We start from the raw sequence: 21,267 nt of genomic DNA, 5'->3' as shown, positions 1-21,267 counted from the left end.
TATGTTCTCTGTTTCCCCGCTTCATTTTAACTGTTTTCCATTAATTCCCATATTAAGAAACTGATCAAACTGTCCCAAAGTTAAATCTGATGCAATTCTATTGTAATAGCAGTTGAGTAGAATTAAAAAATTCTATCCTTATGATGATTTCTTAAAATACTTCCTTGAAATTAACAGATTAAATCCAAGAGCAATTACAAAATGACAAGAGCCTTTGCCCTTCTCGATATCTGTGACATACTCATGTTCCTTGCTGCTCTCAATAACACACAGAGTATTTCCTTCAACTATAACCTTCCACTGTCCCTCCCTCAGACATTGGAAATGTGCATCTTTCCTCTAAGAACAAAAATAATTGGCTATAAGCAGTGCCATTCCTTCACAACCTCACCACATAAACACAGTGGCCCCAAGAGCCGGTCAGAGGCGAGGAATAGTGTGGTGAGTACCTCACCTCCTGACTCCCCAGAGTCTGTCCACCATCTACAAGGCACAAGTCAGGAATGTGATGGAATTCTCCCCACTTGCCTGGATGGGTACAGCTCCAACAACACTCAAGAAGCTTGACACCAGCCAGGACAATGCAGCCCCCTTGATTGGCACTACATCTACAAACATCCACTCCCTCCACCACCGATGCTCAGTAGCAGCAGTGTTTACTATCGACAAGATGTACTGCAGCAGTTCACCAAAGATCCTTAGACAGCGCCTTCCAAACCCACAACCACTTCCATCTAGAAAGACAAGGGCAGCAGATACATGGGAACACCACCACCTGCAAGTTCCCCTCCAAGCCACCCGCCATCCTGACTTGGAAATATATCGTCGTTCCGTCGCAGTCACAGGGTCAAAATCCTGGAATTCCCTCCTTAAGGGCATTGTGGATCAATGCACATTACATGCACTACAGCGATTCAAGAAGGCAGTTCACCGCCACCTTCTCAAGGGCAACTAGGGATGGGCAATAAATGCTGGCCAGCCATTGATGCCCATGTCCCACAAATGAATTAAAAAATCCTCCAGAATAACCCAAAGTATTTTATTTCCAGTGAAGCTGCAATGTTCCTGAAGGAATTGTACATTTGTAACTGACCAGTGAAAGAAGTGACTAATTTTTGTCAGAGGTTTTGAGGTTTTATTGAGTCCGGAGTTTCCTGTCCACTTGTGTAGCCAGTTCTCACTCCTCGATCTCTCCAATGTAGTTTGCATATCAAATGGGAGCTCCCAGTAAAGGAGCAGGTAGCATCCAGCTGAGGAATTAGAACTTCTTAAAAGCTGTGGTTCTGCTGACCGATCAAATATTTGGGCAACAATTTGAATGTACAGTCAGCTCCTCATTGAATAAGCACCACTATTAATAAATATTCAGCATTCTAGCATTTGTTTATTGCTCATTTAATGATGTAATTAGTTTTTTTAAAGCTGAAGCTTTAGTAAATCTGAAATGAAAAGGTGCAGTCATAAAATTATGTTTTATGACTTCAACTGAGAGATTTATAAATTTGTTTTACACTTGACTTTCAAGTTAATTGCTGGTGTGATCAAGTCAAACAGCTATTGTGCATGTATAGCAATAGGCATTAATAATACCCTTTAACAGGGACACATCTTGTTGCTTGATTAGAGTACCAGTCCCCCCATTTATTTGGAAGGATTTCTGTTTCTATGTGTAACCGTATAGGCTTCAGAAGGATTTACTTCATTTGCTTGTATCGTGGAAATCTAGAAGTCACTTATTGCTGGTGGAGAGCGATGCCATTATTTTTTTTTCCCAGAACTGTTTGGTCCATTTTATTATTTTAACTTTTGACAACTGCCTGTGCTGCTTCACTTTGAAATGTGTGTTCTGTCATGGACTTACTGCCAAAAAAACCAAAATGCTTGTCGATGGATAGTATCCAGCAGTCTCACGTCAAATGTGGAACTCTGAAAGAAGCTGGCGAATGGCAGTGGGGTTTTGACTAGTCACACTAGGGTAGCAATGTTGCTGTGGATTACAAATGTCCTGCAGCAGTTCTCCACGGTCTGAGAGGTACACTACATTTTTTTCTACATTGTAGTAAACTTTCCTTTTCCACATATTTTTTCATTAATGTTTTCTTTTGGATGACAGAATAGTTGAAGTGTTTAAATCAAGCTACTGAGAAATCATACTGTTGGAGTTTGTTAGCCCCATTAGGAGCAGCCTGGGTTTCCTCCAGCTGCTCTGGTTTCCTCCCATGGTCCAGAGATGTGTAGGTTAGGTGGATTGGCCATGTGAAATTGCCCCTTAGTGTCCAAAGATGTGTAGGTTAGGGGGATTAGCCATGCTAAATACATGGGTTATGTGGATAGAACATAGAACATTACAGCATAGTACAGGCCCTTTGGCCCTCGATGTTGCACCGACCAGTGGAACCAATCTAATGACCCTCTGACCTAAGCTATTCCAATGTTATCCATATGCCTATCCACTGACCATTTGAATGCCCTTAAAGTTGGTGAGGCCACAACTGCTGCAGGCAGAGCATTCCACACCCTTACTACCCTCTGAGTAAAGAACCTACCTCTGACATCCGTCCTATAATTACCACCCCTTAATTTAAAGCTATATCCCCTCGTGTTAGCTGTCACCATCCAAGGAAAAAGGCTCTCACTATCCACCCTATCTAACCCTCTGATCATCTTGTATGCCTCAATTAGGTCACCTTTCAAGCTTCTTCTTTCTAACGAAAGCAACCTCAAGTCCCTCAGCCTTTTCTCATAAGACCTTCCCACCATACCAGGCAACATCCTGGTAAACCTCCTCTGCACCCTTTCCAATGCCTCCACATCCTTCCTATAATGCGGCAACCAGAACTGTACGCAATACTCCAAGTGTGGTGGCACCAGAGTTTTGTACAGTTGCAACATGACCTCACAGCTCCGAAATTCAATCCCTCTACCAATAAAAGCTAACACACCGTACGCCTTCTTAACAACTTTATCAACCTGGGTGCCAACTTTCAGGGATCTATGCACATGTACACCGAGATCTCTCTGCTCATCGACACTACCAAGAATCCTTCCATTAGCCCCATATTCTGTACTCCTGTTACTCTTACCAAAGTGAATCACCTCACACTTTTCTGCATTAAAAGGACAGCGTGTGGGCCTGGGTGAGATGCTCTTTCGGAGAATGAGTAAAGACTTGATGGGCTAAATGGCCTCCTTCTGCACTATGGGGATTATATGGTATTATGGAGTACACAATCTCAATCCATAGGTACACATTCTATTTGTGTAAGTACATAAATATAAATTGGCAGAACCAAAGCTTATGCACACCCATATGGGCAGTAAGTATTGCAGGAGTATAAACAGTATACATTTCCACTATTTTTTTAGCGAGGACCACCTTGCCCACAAGAATATTTTCCTATAAGATTGGATGGAGTAAAATAGGAAGAATATCAGCCCAGTGACATGTCCATATCTTCAAGTTCCATTATTGAGTCAAGCTGGCTGACTTATCATCACCAGTGCTCTACAGCCTTACGGACTCACAGCTCCAACATCAAAGTCTACCATATAGAGTTCCAACCTACCATCACTGGGTGTATGGCACCACCTTGACATGAGATCCATTTACTAATCTTCCTTCCCAAGAAATATGGTTACCAGTTGCAAGTGCTAATCATCCGTGGGAACACTTATCAAAATAAGTGAGTAGCCACCACATCACAAATACACATTACATCCTGTAACTTCACCAGCTGGAGGTGAGGGCTATATTGATTTTAAAATTCTTAGAGGCCTTGACTGTCCTTAGATACTGAGAAATTGTGTCCCTTGGCTAGAGAGTCTGGGGCTAGGTTAAGTGGCCGGCCATTTAGGAATGAGATAGTGGCAATTTTATTTTCTTCATTCAGAGGATTTGACTTGATTTATTATTGTCACATGTATTAGTATGCAGTGAAAAGTATTGTTTCTTGCACGCTGTACAGACAAGCATACCATTGATAGAGAAAGAAAGAAAAGAGTGCAGAATGTAGTGTTACAGTCAGAGCTAAGGTGTAAAGAAAGATCAACTTAGTGTGAGGTAGGTCCATTCAAAAGTTTGAAAGCAACAGGGAAGAAGCTGTTCTTGAGTTGGCTGGTATGTGACCTCAGACTTTTGTATCTTGTTCCTGATGGAAGAAGGTGGAAGACAGTATGTCTGGGGTGTGTGTTGTCCTTGATTATGCTGGCTGCTTTTCCAAGGCAGAGGGAAGTGTAAACGGTGTCAGTGGATGGGAGCCTGATTCAAGTGATGGACTGGGTTTTATTCATGACCCTTTGTAGTTTCTTGTGGTCTTGGACAGAGCAGGAGCCATACCAAGCTGTGATACAACCAGAAAGAATGCTCTCTATGGTGCATCTCTATACATTGGTGAAAGTCGTAGTGGACATTGCAAGGGACACAATTCCTCAGTATCTAAGGACTGTCAAGGCCTCTAAGAATTTTAAAATCAATACAGTCCTCACCTCCAGCTGGTGGAATGTAATGTGTATCTGTGATGTGGTGGCTACTCACATGAAGTAGAGGCGTTGGTGGGCTTTCTTAACTATAGTATTGACTCAAGAACAAAGAACATCCCAGCACAGGAAACAGGCCCTTCGGCCCAACGAGCCCGCGCTGCCGCATCTTCCCACACCTCCCCTGCCCTGTGTGTATGTGAGTGGAACCCCTAATGTAGTCAGATTCAGGGGAGAATAGTGTCAATTTGGTAAAACCAATCAGCCTAAGAGCACATCTTTGGGGTGTGGGAGGAAACCGGAGCGCCCGGAGGAAACCCACGCAACCACAGGGAGAATGCGCAAACTCCCACAGACACAGGCCCAAATCCATGTATCTGCACAGCTAGCAGTGATAGTCACTGAGCTGTTGCGGTGCCCATCTGCTGGTCCAGGATTAAGCACACACACCGACACGAAGTACTAGGTCACTCCTGGAACCTCCAAGAGCAGCCCACGCACGACCCACCGTGTGCATGCCCCTCGTTTGACAACAAGGTGGACCGACACTGTGGAAATAAAAAGACAATATGTTAACATATAATACTACATTTCCGGTGTCGTCCCGAGGCTCTGACCCTATTTAATACCCTCTACTATAACCCTCCATCCTTGCTTCGCTCATGTGTCTGTCTAAGTAAACCTTAAACAAGTCCAATGTGCCTGCCTCCACCACCCTACTTGGTAGCGCGTTCCATACCCCCACGACCCTCTGCGTGAAAAACCTTCCTCTCATATCCAAATTATACTTCTCCCCCCTCACCCTTAGATCGTGACCTCTCGTAATTGTCCCCAGTCTAGGGAAAAGCCTACCACTGTTGACTCTATCTATTCCCTTCAGTATTTTATATACCTCTATCATATCCCCCCTTAATCTCCATCTTTCTAAGGAGAAGAGCCCCAGTTTCTGCAACCTTTCCTCGTAACTGGGGGAGACCAGGACAGGTTGTTGGTGATCCGGACACCTAAAGATTGTAAGTTTTTAGAATTATCTGTTAGTTGTTGAGTGCATTTGAGGCTTGTGTTCAGTAGATTGTCAAGCACTAAGGAAATCAAGGGATATGTGATAGGATGGGGAAGCAAAGGTGAGAAGCAATGAATGATGCAGTGGTCTACCGCTGCACCTAATTCTTATGATTGGGTTTTATTTCTCTGGTCTGCTGTAAACTTTTTTCATATATATTTTGATTAGTAAATCTGTGCGGAACCCATCATCGTATTGTGTCTCTGTAAATCTTCCAACTGCATGATATGCTAGGTAAATGTTTTTGTTAAACTTTATTTATTAGCGTTACAAGTAGGCTTACATTAACACTGCAATGAAATTACTGTGAAAATCCCCCAATCGCCACACTCCAGCACCTGTTCAGGTACACTGAGGGAGACTTTAGCATGGCCAATCCATTAACCAGCATGTCTTTTGGACATTTATGAAAATAATGTCATTTAAACTCTTTTTCCTTCATCTCCCAATACTCTGTGATCTTGCACAAAGTGTAGAGTCTGCACACTCTCCCTGCGTCTGCGTGGGTTTCCTCTGGATGCTCCAATTTCCTTCCACACTCCAAAAGATGTGCTGGTTCGGTGCATTGGTCATGCTAAATTCTCCCAGTGTACCCAAACAAGTGCCAGAGTGTGGCAACTAGGGGATTTTCTCAGTAACTTCATTGCAATCTTAATGTAATGTACTTGTGACTAATAAACTTTAAACTTTAAGCTGTCTTACACATTGTTCATAAGAAGATAAATGAGTCTGTTCTTTTTTTCTGATTACATTTAATATCCCAAACAACTACCCATAAAACAACTTCAATCTGATTGATATCAGTGAAAATATTCAATAGCTTTTGGGCTGACATCTTTATTCGTTATGGATAAAAGAACACAACTAAATTCAGGAACAACCGAAATGGATCTATGTTCTAGTCATCAATAGCAGAACGGTAGCTGTAAGAAATGGCCACCTGTCCTGGGTCTGTATTCCAATAGCATTCTTATTCAGAGTGGCTTTTAAAAATTCTGGATAAACACCTTCTCCAGGTGCTGCCTTGCTATTGTAAGGTGTTTCATCCTGAATAGCTATTTTTTTAGTTGCAACTAAAGGTTCATCTGAATCTTTGACACACTCAATGCGTCAGGTAATAATTTTATAGAGAAATAAACTACATGACCTGCTTTTGCTCTGGATAGAGTGAATTCTCACCTCCCTCTATAATCACAAACTAGAGCTTCAAACCTGCAATCTCCCAAGTCTTTTCTCTGATTTTAAGCATTGTGCAGTTGTGTGTTGAATGCGCCAATGGTTGGGTAGTTTAGATGCAACAATTTCCCAATTTTTTCATCAGAATAATATTATTATCAAATCATAGAATGATTGCAGCTCAGAAGCTGGCCATTTGGCCCTTCGTATTTGTGCTGGTTTTCTGAAGGAGCACTTCAAATACTGTTCCCCCACCTTCTCCCTGTTACCTTCAGATAATTTAATTCCCTCCTGAATGCTTGATTGAATCTACCTCTACCATACTCTCTGACAGTGCATTCCAAATTGCAACTGCTCACTGCTCCAGGCCTTACACTGTCCAATTACATAGTAATGGTTATGCACAAGGCAACAGGCCTTAGGAACTTATGAACATCCCTCAAACCCTGTCCACCATTTAAGACACAGATCAACCAGGGTTGATCTGTATCTTAACTGCATTTGCTTGCCTTGTCCTGTAAATCTTATCTAGCTAAAATCTATCATTCTCAGTTTTGAAAATTTCAATTAATCCACACCTTTTTTGGGGGGCCCACATTTCCATTACGCTTTGTGTGAGTTAAATGCTTTCTAACATCATTCCTGAATGACTTGGCTCCAAGTTTGAGGTTATGCCCCAACTGCAGGATTACTGAAGTCGATGGTGATTCACATCCCTTACCATGCCGCCATCGGTGAACACACGGCAGGTCGACTTTCCTGAGACCAGAAGATCCTGCCAGCAGGAAAAGGAATTCTGTCCACAGTCAATGCTCCCTGCCCTCATAATGTAATACCTTCAATCCCAGGATCATCCTGACGAGTCGGGGCTGCAGTCCTTGCGTGGATGGCACAGGAAATAAGCCAGATCTCATGAGGCTATCCCTTCAGATGCATACAGTCAGGGAGACACTTTTGGCTAGGATCAGTCAGAGACAGCAAGCTTGATTTACTGAGTTGTTTTGAACTCGGTTATTATCTGAAAGTTAAAAACATCTCATTCTCAGCCCTCAGGGACAGTTTCACTCTGAGCAAAGTTGGGCAAAGGGAAAGTCTGAAACTCAACTAATTGAATTCAGTTATTGGCTAATTGAAATGCCAAGTGCTGCAGAAATGTTATTAAGAAATAACATCTAAGGATTTATTCATTGAATGAATAGAGCTTGGAACATAGAATAGGTGTGGGCCATTCAGCTCGTTTAGTCTGTTTGCCATTCTTGGATCCTGGCTAATCTGTACTAAACACCACTTATTCACTTTTACACTGCGTTCTTTGATTATTGAAGTGATATTTATCAATCTGTAGCCAACAAATTTCAATTCCAGCACCCAGTCTGATGGAGTGGAAAGATCCATGTTTCCATTACTCTGTGAGAACAAATCGCCAAGGCTCCTTCAACAGCACCTTCCAAACCCGCAACCTCCACCACCCAGAAGGGCAACAGACCATGTACTGCAAAATGGGATTAGAAGAGATAGGTCTACAGATCTTTGGAGAGGGTCAGAGAAGGTTTACCAGGATGTTGCCTGGTCTGGAGGGTTTAGGTATGAGGAGAGGTTGGAGAAACTCAGAAAGACGGAGGCTGAAGGGTGACCTGCGAAAGGTCTACAAAATTATGAGAGACATGAGCTATGAGGAGAGGCTGAATAGATTAGGCTTGTACTCGTTAGAGTTTAGAAGAATGAGGGGAGATCTCATTGAGACGTATAAGATGATGAATGGGATGGATAGGATAGAGGTGGAGAGACTCTTCCCACTCAGAAAGGATAGTAGGACTAGGGGGCATAGCCTCAAGATAAAGAGGGGGGGGCGGTTTAGAACAGAGTTGAGGAGGAACTTCTTCACTCAAAGGGTGGTGAATCTCTGGAATTCTCTGCCCGTTGAAGTGGTGGAGGCTGCCTCGCTAAATATTTTTAAGACGCGGGTTGATAGGTTTTTGATGAGAGAGGGGATTAAGGGTTATGGGGAGAGGGCGGGAATGTGGAACTGAGCCACGACAGATCAGCCATGATCTTATTGAATGGTGGGGCAGACTCGAAGGGCTAGTTGGCCTACTCCTGCTCCTATTTCTTATGTTCTTATGTTCTTACATAGACAGGATGGATAGTCAGAGGCTTTTTCCCAGGATGGAAAGTTCAACTAGAAGAGGGTACAAGCTCAAGGTGAGAGAGGGAAATTTTGGTGTGATGTGTGAGGTAAGTTTTTCACACAGAGGGTTGTGAGTGCCTGGAATGCACTGCCAATAGAGATGGTGGAAGCAGTCACGTTAGCAATGTTCAAAGTGTATCTTAATAGACACATGAACAGGAGGCAAACAGAGGGATTGAAACCATGTGTGGACAATAAGTGTGTCTAAATAAGCATTAGGAATCAAGATAGGCTTCATGGGCCACTTGGCCTGTTCCTGTGCTTTATTGTTCTTTGTTCTGTTTGTTCTTTTTTGTTTGATGGCAGCACAGACACAATGAGCTGAAGGTCTTCATTCTGTGCTGTATGACTCTGTGATGCCTGGGAAAACCACCTTCAGCAAGTTTCCCTCTAAGCCACACACCATCCTGACTTAGAAATACATCACCATTTCTTCACTGTTGCTGGGTCAAAATCCTAACTGCAGTGGGGCTGTTCCTACACCAGAAGGACTTCAGCAAGGTAGCTCACCACTACCTTCCCAAGGGCAATTAGGGATGGGCAATAAATGCTGGCCTAGTCAAGGATGCCCATATCCCATGAATGAATGAAAAACACATGGATGTTAGTACAGTAAACTAAATGAAATGAGCACAGTTAGAAGTCTCACAACACCAGGATAAAGTCCAACAGGACTTTATTTGGAATCACGAGCTTACAGAGCGCTGCTCCCTCATCAGGCGAATCACCTGAACACTCACCTGATGAAGGAGCAGTGCTCCAAAAGCTTGTGATTCCAAATAAAACTGTTGGGCTTTAATTTGGTGTTGAGAGACTTCTTACTGTACCCACCCCCAGTCCAACATCGACATCTCCACATCATAGAATGGATAGTATCCCGGGAGAAGGACTTCCCGCAGTGTTCTTTGCTTTTTTGATTGGCAATGCTCTGTGAAAGGGAGCATTTGGAGATAGAATTGGTGGCACAGTGATAGAGCAGTGTGTACTAAAACAGTTCGTTACACCCTCTTACACTTTATTGTTTAAATGGACCATTCCCGAATTTAGTTTCCTTGCGCCGTGCGGGTCTTTAGGGTAAACCTCGTATTTGTTCCATTCTCACACTCTGAGAAGGTAGTATCTGTTCAGACAGTTGCCAGGTAAAGGGTTCAGATTGAAAGTTAAAATTGCAGGAATTGGGAAATCTGAAATAAAAATGCTGGAAAAAAATTCAGGCGCGAGAAACAGAGCTAAAGATTCAATGTAATTATTTTTGGGAAGAAACATTAACTTTTGGGGTCAGATTCTCTGACCTCGCTGGCAGTCGGGATGCTCTGGTCCCGCTGCAATGGATGGAGATTTGGCTGAATGCCAAATTTTCCATGCTGGCTGGCAGCAGCGGCGGGGCGTTAACGGCCGGGGAAATTGTGACCATTCTCTCTCCACAGATGCTGCCAGACTTGCTGATTTTATCCAGCGTTTTGTTTTTAGTTGAGGAGCCCAAACTATTTGGAGCCAGTCCTTTACCAGTTAGAACTGAACGTTGTCCTAACGGGTCCGGGAACATCACTAAATCATTTCAAGTGTGTGCTTTCCACAACCCAAAAAACTGCCCTGTTATTCTGACAAGAGCCGCAGTAACTGTACAAAACGTGCTTGACGCGTTTGATACAAATCAAACTTCAAAACTCTGAGGGAAAAATAAATGTGCAGGTACCACAAAGACATTTACTTTTAATCTAAAGGTGATAATCACTTTTAACCAGTGCGATGAAACATTGGGGGCTAGACTCTCACACTGTGGAGAAAGAGCAGAGAGTGTGTGAGAAAGGCTCACTGCTCCAGCTCCTTCTGATGGATCCCAGCTGCTCCGTGGGCTTTTTGTTAGAATTCAGTTCAAGGCTCAGTTAGATTCACTTTCCAAATCCAGAATTTGACGCCGATCTGACTGGCCAGATAGCGGCGAAGGAGTCAGATGTTGGCAGTTATTTGGCTTGCTGTTTTATTCCGCAGGGAATGGGACGAAGCCAAAGCTGCCTGGTGTTGCAAAATGGGAGAGAGGAGGAAAAGTGATTCAAAAGGGCACATACTGATGTCGCTACAATACAGCCTGTATATCCTGTATTGTACATCCAGTACTCCTGTACTGTATATCCAGTACACCTGTATTGTATATCCAGTACTCTATTGTATACCTTGTAGATATCCAGTACTCCTGTATTGAATATCCAGTATATCCTGTACTCAAGTATTGTATATCCAATACTGATATTGTATACCCAGTGCTCCTCTATTGTATACCCTGTAGATATCCAGTACTCCTGTATTGTATATCCAGTACTTCTGTATTATATATCCTGTATATCCAGTACTCCTCTATTGTATACCTTGTAGATATCCAGTTCTCCTGTATTGAATATCCTGTATATCCTGTACTCCTGTACTGTATATCCAGTGCCCCTCTATTGTATACCCTGTAGATATCCAGTATTCCTCTATTGTATATGTGTGGGTTAGGTTGATTGGCCACGCTAAAATTGCCCCTTAGCATTCTGAAATGTGTAGGTTAGAGGGATTAGTGGGTAAATATGTAAGGATGTGGGGGTAGGGAATGGGTGGGATTGTGGTCAGTGCAGACTCGATGGGCCAATTGGCCTCTTTCTGCACTGTAGGGTTTCTATGATTTGTATATCCAGTAGATATTCAGTACTCCTCTGTTGTACACCCTGTAGATCTCCAGACTCCTGTATTGTATTATCCAGTACTCCTCCTATGTATGCCCTGCAGATATACAATACGGGATATACAGTCTGTATTGTAGCAATATCGGCCTATTGAGCCTGTACCGATAATAACCCCGCGTATTTACCCTAATAATCCCCCTAACACTAAGGGGCAAATTAGCATGGCCAATCCACCTAACCTGCACATTTTTGAACCGTGGGAGGAAATCGCCTGAAATGGCAAACGTATAAAAAAAAGTCACGGATCAATGAAAAATCTCTGGAAAAATACAGCCAACACTGTCCCCTTCAGACAAATTTGCATTTGTGAGATCTTGCATCGTAACTCTGAATTGAAAATAAAAGTTAAAGGGAAGTGAGCTGCATTTACCCAGGATGGTTGGAGCGGGAGCTCCGGCAGCAGTTTGGGGTGAGTGGGGTTACGTCGAGATTTAACCAGGGCGGGTCGATGGACGGGTGCTCTGGATGGATGGAGGCTGCGGCTTTGAGTTGTTTGGAAATTGCGGCACAGTTTTTAAGAATAATGAGTCTCTGGAGAGGAGTTATTGATCATTGCAGGCAGCTGTTTTCCAGAGAGCTCACAGCTCCTCATTGTAACCATTGGGTGTGGAGCATCAAGATGACAACTTGCGGACAGGAATGTCTCCTGATTCAGAACAGTTTGCTAGAGGCAGAGCAAGATCCCAAGCGCCCCTGGACCCGGAGCAATCCGTTCCCCATCCGTCTGAAAGTTTAGAACATTTTGCTCTGTTTTGCATTAGGTGGCTGTGTGTGTAGCAATTACAAACTGCCCCGGGGCGGCATCTGAACTTCCTTCAATTTCCCCCGCTTTTTAGGAAAGAGGTTATTTCATAATAACTACTTTTTAAATCATTATTTTGAATAGATAGACATTTTAATCAGCGTTAGCAGATTATAATAGAAAGGGGTTACTTTGATCCCGAAGATTACAGGAATGGAAACCTTGTAAAGTGATTAACTTTCACATCATCCAGCTATTTCACTGGCTTTGCTGTGTGGACATTTATAAAGTCCAAACTGAGCCTGTATTTTTATACCGGTTCTCATTTACACAACAAACCCATTTCAAAACAGCCCAGTCTCCTCTTCCCGAACGGAAACTAGTGGGACGAATGGAAATTCTCAACTCATGGAACTCGCTGTGTCCTACAGGGAATACAGGGATGTCAGCTTTAATAAACGGCCAGTCCACTTACAATCCCTACATGTGGATGCATTGTGTTCGTTTCATTCCTAATATGTTGCCTTCACATTTCACGTTGGTGGGATAACAAGTTTATTCGCCAACCGATTACATCAACCTGAACAATTTCCTTCAATATACCCTGAGCAAAAAAACACACTTCACACAACCCTTTTCTACCGCATCATCTTATTGATTTTTAATTTTTTTTATTAGTGTCACAAGTAGGCTTACATTAACAGTGCAATGAAGTTACTGTGAAAATCCCTTAGTCGCCACATTCCGGCACCTGTTTGGGTACACTGAGGGGGAACTTAGCATGGCCAATGCACCTAATATATATACAATATTGTGAATGATGACAGTTATATATAAAATATTGTGCATGTAGTCTCCTCGTTACATTTCTAGCCATTTATTTTGTTTTAGTTTCTTATCCTCTTGTTCTTTGTGTTTTCGCTTCCCACTTTCTAACCTCTCTGTATAAACACCAAAGGACATTTTTATGTCAAGCCTTTCTTTAGAACTGGGATGTCTCATTTTTCCTATGTCCTGAGACTCTGTCCATGCATGCTGGATATGGGTTGTGGAAATCCCTGTTTACATTAAACCTGTACTAAAAATCAAAGCAAAAATAAGTGTTCTCTGCAGACATGGGGCACTTCAGCAGGGTTAGACTGGGGGGAGTGGGGAACAGTGATGGAGGGAACAATGTTACCAAACATAAGAACATAAGAAATAGGAGCAGGAGTAGGCCATCTAGCCCTTCGAGCCTGCCCCGCCATTCAATAAGATCATGGCTGATCTATCGCTGCTCAGTTCCACTTTCCCGCCCTCTCCCCATAACCCTTAATCCCCTCTCTCATCAAAAACCCATCAACCCGCGTCTTAAAAATATTTAGCGAGGCAGCCTCCACCACTTCAACGGGCAGAGAATTCCAGAGATTCACCACCCTTTGAGTGAAGAAGTTCCTCCTCAACTCCGTTCTAAACCGCCCCCCTTTTATCTTGAGGCTGTGCCCCCTAGTCCTACTGTCTTTTTTGAGCGGGAAGAGTCTCTCCACCTCTATCCTATCCATCCCATTCATCATCTTATACGTCTCAATGAGATCTCCCCTCATTCTTCTAAACTCTAACGAGTACAAGCCTAGTTTATTCAGCCTCTCCTCATAGCTCAACCCCCTCAACTCCGGTATCAGCCTAGTAAACCTCCTCTGCACTCCCTCCAAGGCCAAAATATCTTTGCGCAGGTGCGGCGCCCAAAACTGCACACAGTACTCCAGCTGTGGCCTCACCAATGCCCTATACAGCTGCAGCAAGACCTCCCTACTTTTATATTCAATCCCCCTCGCTATGAAGGCCAGCATCCCATTCGCCTTCCTGACCACCTGCTGCACCTGCAAGCTGGGTTTTTGAAACTCATGCACAAGGACCCCGAGGTCCCTCTGCACCGTCGCCTGCTGCAGTTTCTCGCCCCGTAAGTAATAGTCCTTCCTACCATTCTTCCTACCAAAGTGGACCACCTCACACTTGCCAACATTAAATTCCATTTGCCATTTCCTGGCCCATTCGCCCAGCCTATCTAGATCCTTCTGCAGACTCTCCACACCCTCCGCACAATTTGCCGTTCCCCCAATCTTGGTGTCATCAGCAAATTTGTTACATTCTTTTTGTTGCTCGTTCTTCTTTATTTAGCTGTCTTAAGTGAGTAACATTTTCCACCATTACTTTTACAGTATCATGTGGTACAATATATTTCAAACCCAAGGCAAGCTAATTCCTGATTGCAAAACAAAATGGCTTGAAAAATGTTCATAACTAAGACTGATATAACCATTCCTACAATATTCATGTTTGCAATTGTGCACATCCTATTTCACTGTACGTTACAAACTGGCCAGTCGAATCCACTATTTATGTAAAACATTTTATTCTGTTTAAATTCAGGTAATGGGCTGACCTTGGAGGGAGCTGTACCTTCAGACCAAGACAGTCACCCCAAACCAGCAAAGAGAGCCCGGACATCATTCACTGCAGAGCAATTACAGGTAGCATTGCTACAGGAAAATCCATTTAAAATCACTTTCCATAGATGTTGCTGCTTGTGTTTCTCAACCATGCTTGATGAATACCACCGCCAGTCAGTGGGGAACATGGGATAACTCATCACTGCAATTAAAAAAGAACTTTAAACAGTACTGATTGAATACATTTAAATTACACCCCATCTATTGTTCCTATTTCTATATTATATTACCTTACACTTTTTGATGTTAAAGTGAATCTCCCATTGGCTTGTGGTGTTTAATTCCTATATATAAAATAACAAGGCATTATGCTACAGTTGACTCCCAAAGTGCTTGGAGCTGTTGCTGGAGGCAGTATACAAAGACAAATTCCTGGCTAACGATTGGGAGAGTAATGAAAAGACATTTATAAACACAAGTGTTCATTCAGGGAAGGATGCACATTTAATGAAGGGATGCCGAAAATGACCTAAATCAGAGAAAGTCAAATGTTTGCACGTGGATCAAAGTTTCCTTTCTCTGGTCATCTCAGATTTTGAGCTAAATTGAATTCTGTCCATTGCAGTGACAGCTAATGTCAGAATGTAGATCCCATTCCAGTTTTAGCACCTTGTCAATGATCATCTTTTTCCTCAGATAAGAATTGATGTTAAATGGGAGACGCTGCTTTACTATCCTTGTATTGAACACTGCCCTTGCTGACAGTACCTTTCTCACTATCTGTACAGGTGATGCAGGCACAGTTTGCACAAGACAATAACCCTGATGCACAAACTCTGCAGAAGCTTGCGGACATGACTGGGCTGAGTAGACGTGTTATCCAGGTATGAATAGATTCACATAATGAAGAGCTTCTTATTGAGGAGCTGAGTCATGTCTGAAATGACAAAGCACCAAATAGCTCATGGTGTCATATCAAACAACGAATACCATTGGCATTTTTTGCTTAGATCACTAAGAACAGCTAGCCCTAACAATGTTTATTGATATTCTTTTGTTTTGGGAATCTATAACGAGCCAGGTTGTAGACATAGTTAGTCCCCTGTATTTGTTTCCATTCTATTATTTTGGCTGTCAGTTGTTTTTCACTACAGCAGACTTTGGAGGTTTAAGTTAATAGCATCCCCCTGCCCCATGGAGAACTTGGTAGAGGGGAAACTCTTAACCGGTTGGAGGGTGCCAAGTGGGATCCTGCCATTTTCCTGCCTCCATCCCCAATTATGTTCATGGTAGGAAGTCTTGTGAACAACCAGCCCCACCCTGCTGTCAACCAAGGCCCTTAAATTGGCAATTATTGCTCAATTAATGTTTTACAGCTTAACAGCTAAAAGACCTGGAAGAGGAGGGGCAATGGTCTAGTGGTATTATTGCTAGACTATTAAACCAGAAACTCAGCTAACGTTCTGGGGACCCAGGTTCGAACCCCACCATGGCAGATGGTAGAATTTGAATTCAATAAAAAAAAATCTGCAATTAAAAATCTACCGATAGCCATGAAATCATTGTTGATTGTTGGGAAAAACCCATCTGGCTCACTAATGTCCTTGAGGGAAAGAAATCTGCCATCCTTACTTGGCCTGGCCTATATGTGACTCCAGAGCCCACAACAATGTGGTTGACTCTCAACTGCCCTCCAAGAGCAACCAGGGATGGGCAATAAATGCTGGTCAGCCAGTGATGCCTGTCTCCGATGAATGAATGAATGAATTAAAAAAAAGTCAGCTAGCTCTAATATCAAAGTGGATTGAAAACAAAAGTAATACTTTAATTTTGCCATTTCATACTTAATCTGTATTACAGCTTGTGCTACCTTTTTGGTAGTCAGATCTACAATCATTATTGTTTTATTTAAGAACCCATTAATATCAATTGCATGAAAGATGAGAGTTTTATAAATGGTCTGGCTCCATATGGCATGTTTGAGTTGTTATTCATGCTTACAAAATGCAACAAAAATTTTTAGTATGGGTATAATATTGGAATGATCTCACTCAATCTGCATATATTGGCATGGATGTGAACTGAGTACCTGACTTGGCAATAGTACTGCACACATCTTAAGATGTGGATCATTTTAACTCAAGACTCATGTCCTTGGTGCTCACATTATTTGGTTCACTGTTGCTCTATGTGATGTTTTCTCTCACCTGTTTCCTGTAATGTGTGATCCATATATACCTGATATGTTAACATTTACTGCCCCTCCACTTTTATGCATTCAATCTTTGTAGGAGTTTTCTTAAAAGCATTTTTTTCACCAGTATTAGCTTTTTCAATTTATGTGGAATGTAAAAGTGAGTAAAAACATCTTTCACTGAAGTTCAACGCAAAGTGATCGGCGTTGGAAAATTCTACTTTTCAGCTGGCCTGAGTTCAGTTACCTTCCATTTCTGGATGAACAAAGAATTGGGGCAGACTCCAGTGCACTGAGTTCATCCTTCCAATTCTCTGTTGTCTGGTATTGAGCTTTGGCCCATGGCAGCTCTTCCATATCTAGATCCTTCCCTCCAGCCACCCCCATCCCACTATTCCCAAAGCATATTTGGTTCCTATGGGGCTCGTTTCTTTCCCCCAGCCCATTGTCGGTGAGCTGAAAGTTTGATGCATGTCACATTCCCAAAGAACTTCCAACATGACAAATATTGAAAATTAAAATGTTCAACTCTAAAGGAATTACATATCTCCAGATTCCAAGAATAATTTTCATCACCTTTTTATATTATTGGCTTTCACAATGGAAGTGATGGAACACAGACGCACAATGGCAGCCAAGATGCAGAGAGAAATTACACTGTAATATGCTTGTTGATATCATTGTATCTGTTTTCCATATGCCTGACAATAATCTCCATCTCTCTGGTAAAGAATAATCTTTACCTAGAATAATAGGAGTAGACTGTTTAATGTTGAGGTATTGGTGTGCTGGAGAACTTAAATCCAAATTGCTTATCCTAAATGTTATTTTCTGCTTTCCAAATCTATCTTCCAGCTGTGAACTTGAAGTGATTTTTTTTAGATTTACAAATCTGAATTTTGGGCACATTCTTCAATACAGCTGTCCATTTTCATTTATTTTTAACCAAAGCCACGGGTGAACTTATCCCGAACACTCAGATGCAGTCCAGAGCTTATCCTGGTTGGAACTGCAGTGTTGCAGGGATGGATCTGAGCGAGTGTAGTCTGAATTCAGAAGTGGCCAGAAGTTCAACCCTGGCTGCCCACAACGCAGCAAGTTCGTCCAGTAAGAAGGCATGCTTTGGAGATCAAAGTTACCATGTTGTATCCCAATTCCAGGTCTTTAAATTAATTTAGCTCCACTGGGATGAGGGGGTGGGGAGAGGGGGGAGCCTCCCATTAACATCAGCACCCATGGGTCCCTCTTCACTTCTCTGTAGGAGAGACAGTTGCGTATTGGTATTGTTGCTGGACCAAAGGTCCAGCAGAATATTCCGGAGACCCGGGTTCAAATACCATCATGGCAGATGTTGAATTTTGGATTCAATAAAAAAATCTGCAATTAAAAGTCTAATGATGACCATGAAACCATTGTTGATCGTTGGAAAACCCTACTTGCTTCACTAATGTCCTTTAGGGAAGGAAATCTGCTGTCCTTACCTGAACTGGCTTACATGTGACTTTAGTAATGTGGTTGACTCTTAAATAAATGTTGGCCCAGCCAGTGATGCCCACATTCAAAGACCAAATAAAAATAAAGCTCCACCATGTTGTGACCTCTACAGTGGGTAGGATAACGAGGCAGGTCCAGAATCCATCGGTGCTGCTGGCACTGCTCCAATCCACACTGGCTGTCCAGCCAACTCAACCACTGCCCAGTTGCATATTTATATATTGTAGGCTGAAACCATGTATGGTTATGGTTTAAGCTTCACCACATGGCTGATCCAGAGTTTCTCCCACTCTTACTGCCATTGCTGTGTGTTGGAAGGATTTTGAAAGTTAACACTTAACCTGTTTGCCCACGTTGTAAACGCACCTTCCTTGGCCATCTCGTCCTGGGGTGGGACTTGAGCCTTGAACTTCTGGCTCAGAGATTTGGATACTACCCATTTTGCCACAAGACCTCCTACCAGTGGGTTAGGAAGAGATAAATCAGTTCCCGCTCCTCTTTGCTTTCCAGCGACTGGAAAGTGTATTAATGTGGATAACCGCCCACTCTCACCGACTGAGACTTTTATACCTGTTTCTGAAAGGATGCTATGCTTTATACATGAAAATTGGGGTTTGGTTGTGGCATGATTGATTGCTGTGAAGGCTCCTCCGCAGGGCTGAAGAGAACCAGAATCTGCCAGAAAAATGAAGAGACCTCAATAGATCTTTAACATTTTGTTTTATGAGGTCAGCAGGAACAGGATGGCTAGTCTGGGCCCTGCAAACATCCATCCCCACCTCCATTTCATCCCACCATACCTTCCCAGTCACCCGTACTCCTCATTGCGGACACACAGACTTCCTCAGACCAGCAGCTGCTTCCAGGATCTGGACTAGTGTTGTGTTAATGAGACCCAGGAATTGGTCCAGGCCTGATATTAGCAGCGGTAATCAGCCTTCCATCTCTTGGGGATAGTTGGTGCCGTGGCGGTGAGCATCGCCTGGGGCAATTCCAGAGGAGATGCACTCTGGCAAGGTGGCCTGTGCCGCACTTGCTGCAGAGGGAGAGAGTGGGCTGACAAGGTGTAGGATTTCTCAGCCTTTGTTTTCTCTGGGGCCTGTTCTTGGCCAGCTGTGTTTTCCTTCTCTGCTCACCTTTCCCAATGCTCCTGCAAACAGTCCACCTCCAGAGGCTGCCGCTGTCTCCCAGTTGTCAGTGTCAATATCCAGTATCTTCCTACCTCACTTGTGTCTTTATGACAGAGGTATGGATGCCCAGGAGATGATCGTCTAAGTGGTTCACCATACAAAAGGTCTTTGGGTGTACAGCATCTGAATGTGGCTGAGCCAGCGCACAGTAATGAAGGTGCACTGATGGAATTAGTACACTCCAGGACCTTAGTGACCTTGTCTTGCCAAGCGATGCCAGCATATTTGTAACATCCACTGGATTCCCAACTCACCTCTGCTTCCAGGATGGCACAATGGCACAGTGGTTGGCACTGCTGTCTCACAGCGCCAGAGACCCGGGTTCAATTCCGGCCTTGGACCACTGTCTGTGTGAAGTTTGTGTGTTCTCCCCCGTGTCTGCGTGGCTTTCCTCCAGGTGTTCTGGTTTCCTCCCACAACCCAAAAACGTGCTGGTTAGGTGGATTGACCGTGCTAAATTGCCCCTTAGTGTCAGGGGGATGAGCTTGGTAAATATGTGGAATTACGGGACTAGGGCCTGGGTAGGATTGTTGTTGGTTCAGTTTCAATGGTCCCAATGGCCTCTTTCTGCACTGTAGGAATTCTGTGATCCACCTATATCCAAAGTTAAAAATTGGGGATGATGAGAAGGATGCATACGCTGAACCGCAGGGGTTAGACTGGGTACTTCCAATTTATTGTCTGTTCATCGGGGGAGCAGGATTGTACTCACATGGATTTACATTCTAATTCCCCTCTGCTGTAGGTGCAGTCATGGATTGATAGAATCACACTGCATAGAAGGAAGTCTTCAGCCCATTGAGTCTGCACTGATCCTCATTATGAATACTCTCATATTAATTGCTTTGAACAAACACTAAGTTGTGCTCATATTTGCCCTTGGTTAACTAATAATATTAGTGACTTAACTGAGCGGTTTTTGATTTTTTTCTTTAAATTTATGAGAACATTGTAGCTGTGTGCAGTGGAAATGATTACTGATCATTGGGCTCGACTCGAGCTTTTATTGTGGGCTACCATGACGGATTGTATCTGTTGTTGTTGTAGGTCTGGTTTCAAAACTGCAGAGCACGCCACAAAAAGCACACTCCACAGCATGCAGTAGGTCAACCAGGACCCCCTCGGTCGCGCCTTCCTCCGTCCCTATCCGAGGACATTCATTACCAAGCTTTCAGTCACCATGAACGCACCAGGATGGTGGCTCTTCATGGTTATGTGGAAAGTAAGTAGATGTGTACATGGATCTGTTCCCTGTCCAGTTCACACAATATTCTACAGAGTAAAATATTGTAAAGACTTCTTCATTCAACACTGTGCAATTCCTTAAACTATGTATGCTTTGTGAACAGGAATTGTTTTATGATAAATAATGTGGAACTGTTTTCTGTTAAATTAAGCAATGTAAGTGCTGTGTTCAGTGGTTAATCGAGGCCCAAATGCCAGCGCAGGGAGTTGTCGTGAGCATGCCATCTGATATCGGAGAGTATAGTTAACTTTAAACTTTATTTATTAGTGTCACAAGTAGGCTCAGATTAACACTGCAGTGAAGTTACTGTGAAAATCTCCTAGGTACCACATTCCAGCACCTGTTT

The 21,267-nt window shown here is 43.1% G+C and overlaps 1 protein-coding gene across 2 annotated transcripts in view; it reads left to right on the top strand.

Annotated features, from left to right (window-relative positions):
- Positions 1-21,267, top strand: part of lhx6a (LIM homeobox 6a) — a 93,835-nt gene that overhangs the window by 68,165 nt on the left and 4,403 nt on the right. For both annotated transcript variants that reach the window (XM_080212024.1, XM_080212025.1), the window contains exons 6-8: positions 14,778-14,878; positions 15,586-15,681; positions 20,723-20,897. In XM_080212024.1, the coding sequence (XP_080068150.1) occupies positions 14,778-14,878; positions 15,586-15,681; positions 20,723-20,897 (372 nt within the window). The remainder of the gene's footprint in view (positions 1-14,777; positions 14,879-15,585; positions 15,682-20,722; positions 20,898-21,267) is intronic.

This window comes from Carcharhinus amblyrhynchos, chromosome 25, assembly GCF_965287045.1.
Source record: "Carcharhinus amblyrhynchos chromosome 25, sCarAmb.v2.hapA, whole genome shotgun sequence".
In the NCBI taxonomy this organism is placed as follows: Eukaryota; Metazoa; Chordata; class Chondrichthyes; order Carcharhiniformes; family Carcharhinidae; genus Carcharhinus; species Carcharhinus amblyrhynchos.
Note: the sequence above shows the minus strand (reverse complement) of the source record. Positions and strands in the feature narration are given on the sequence as shown.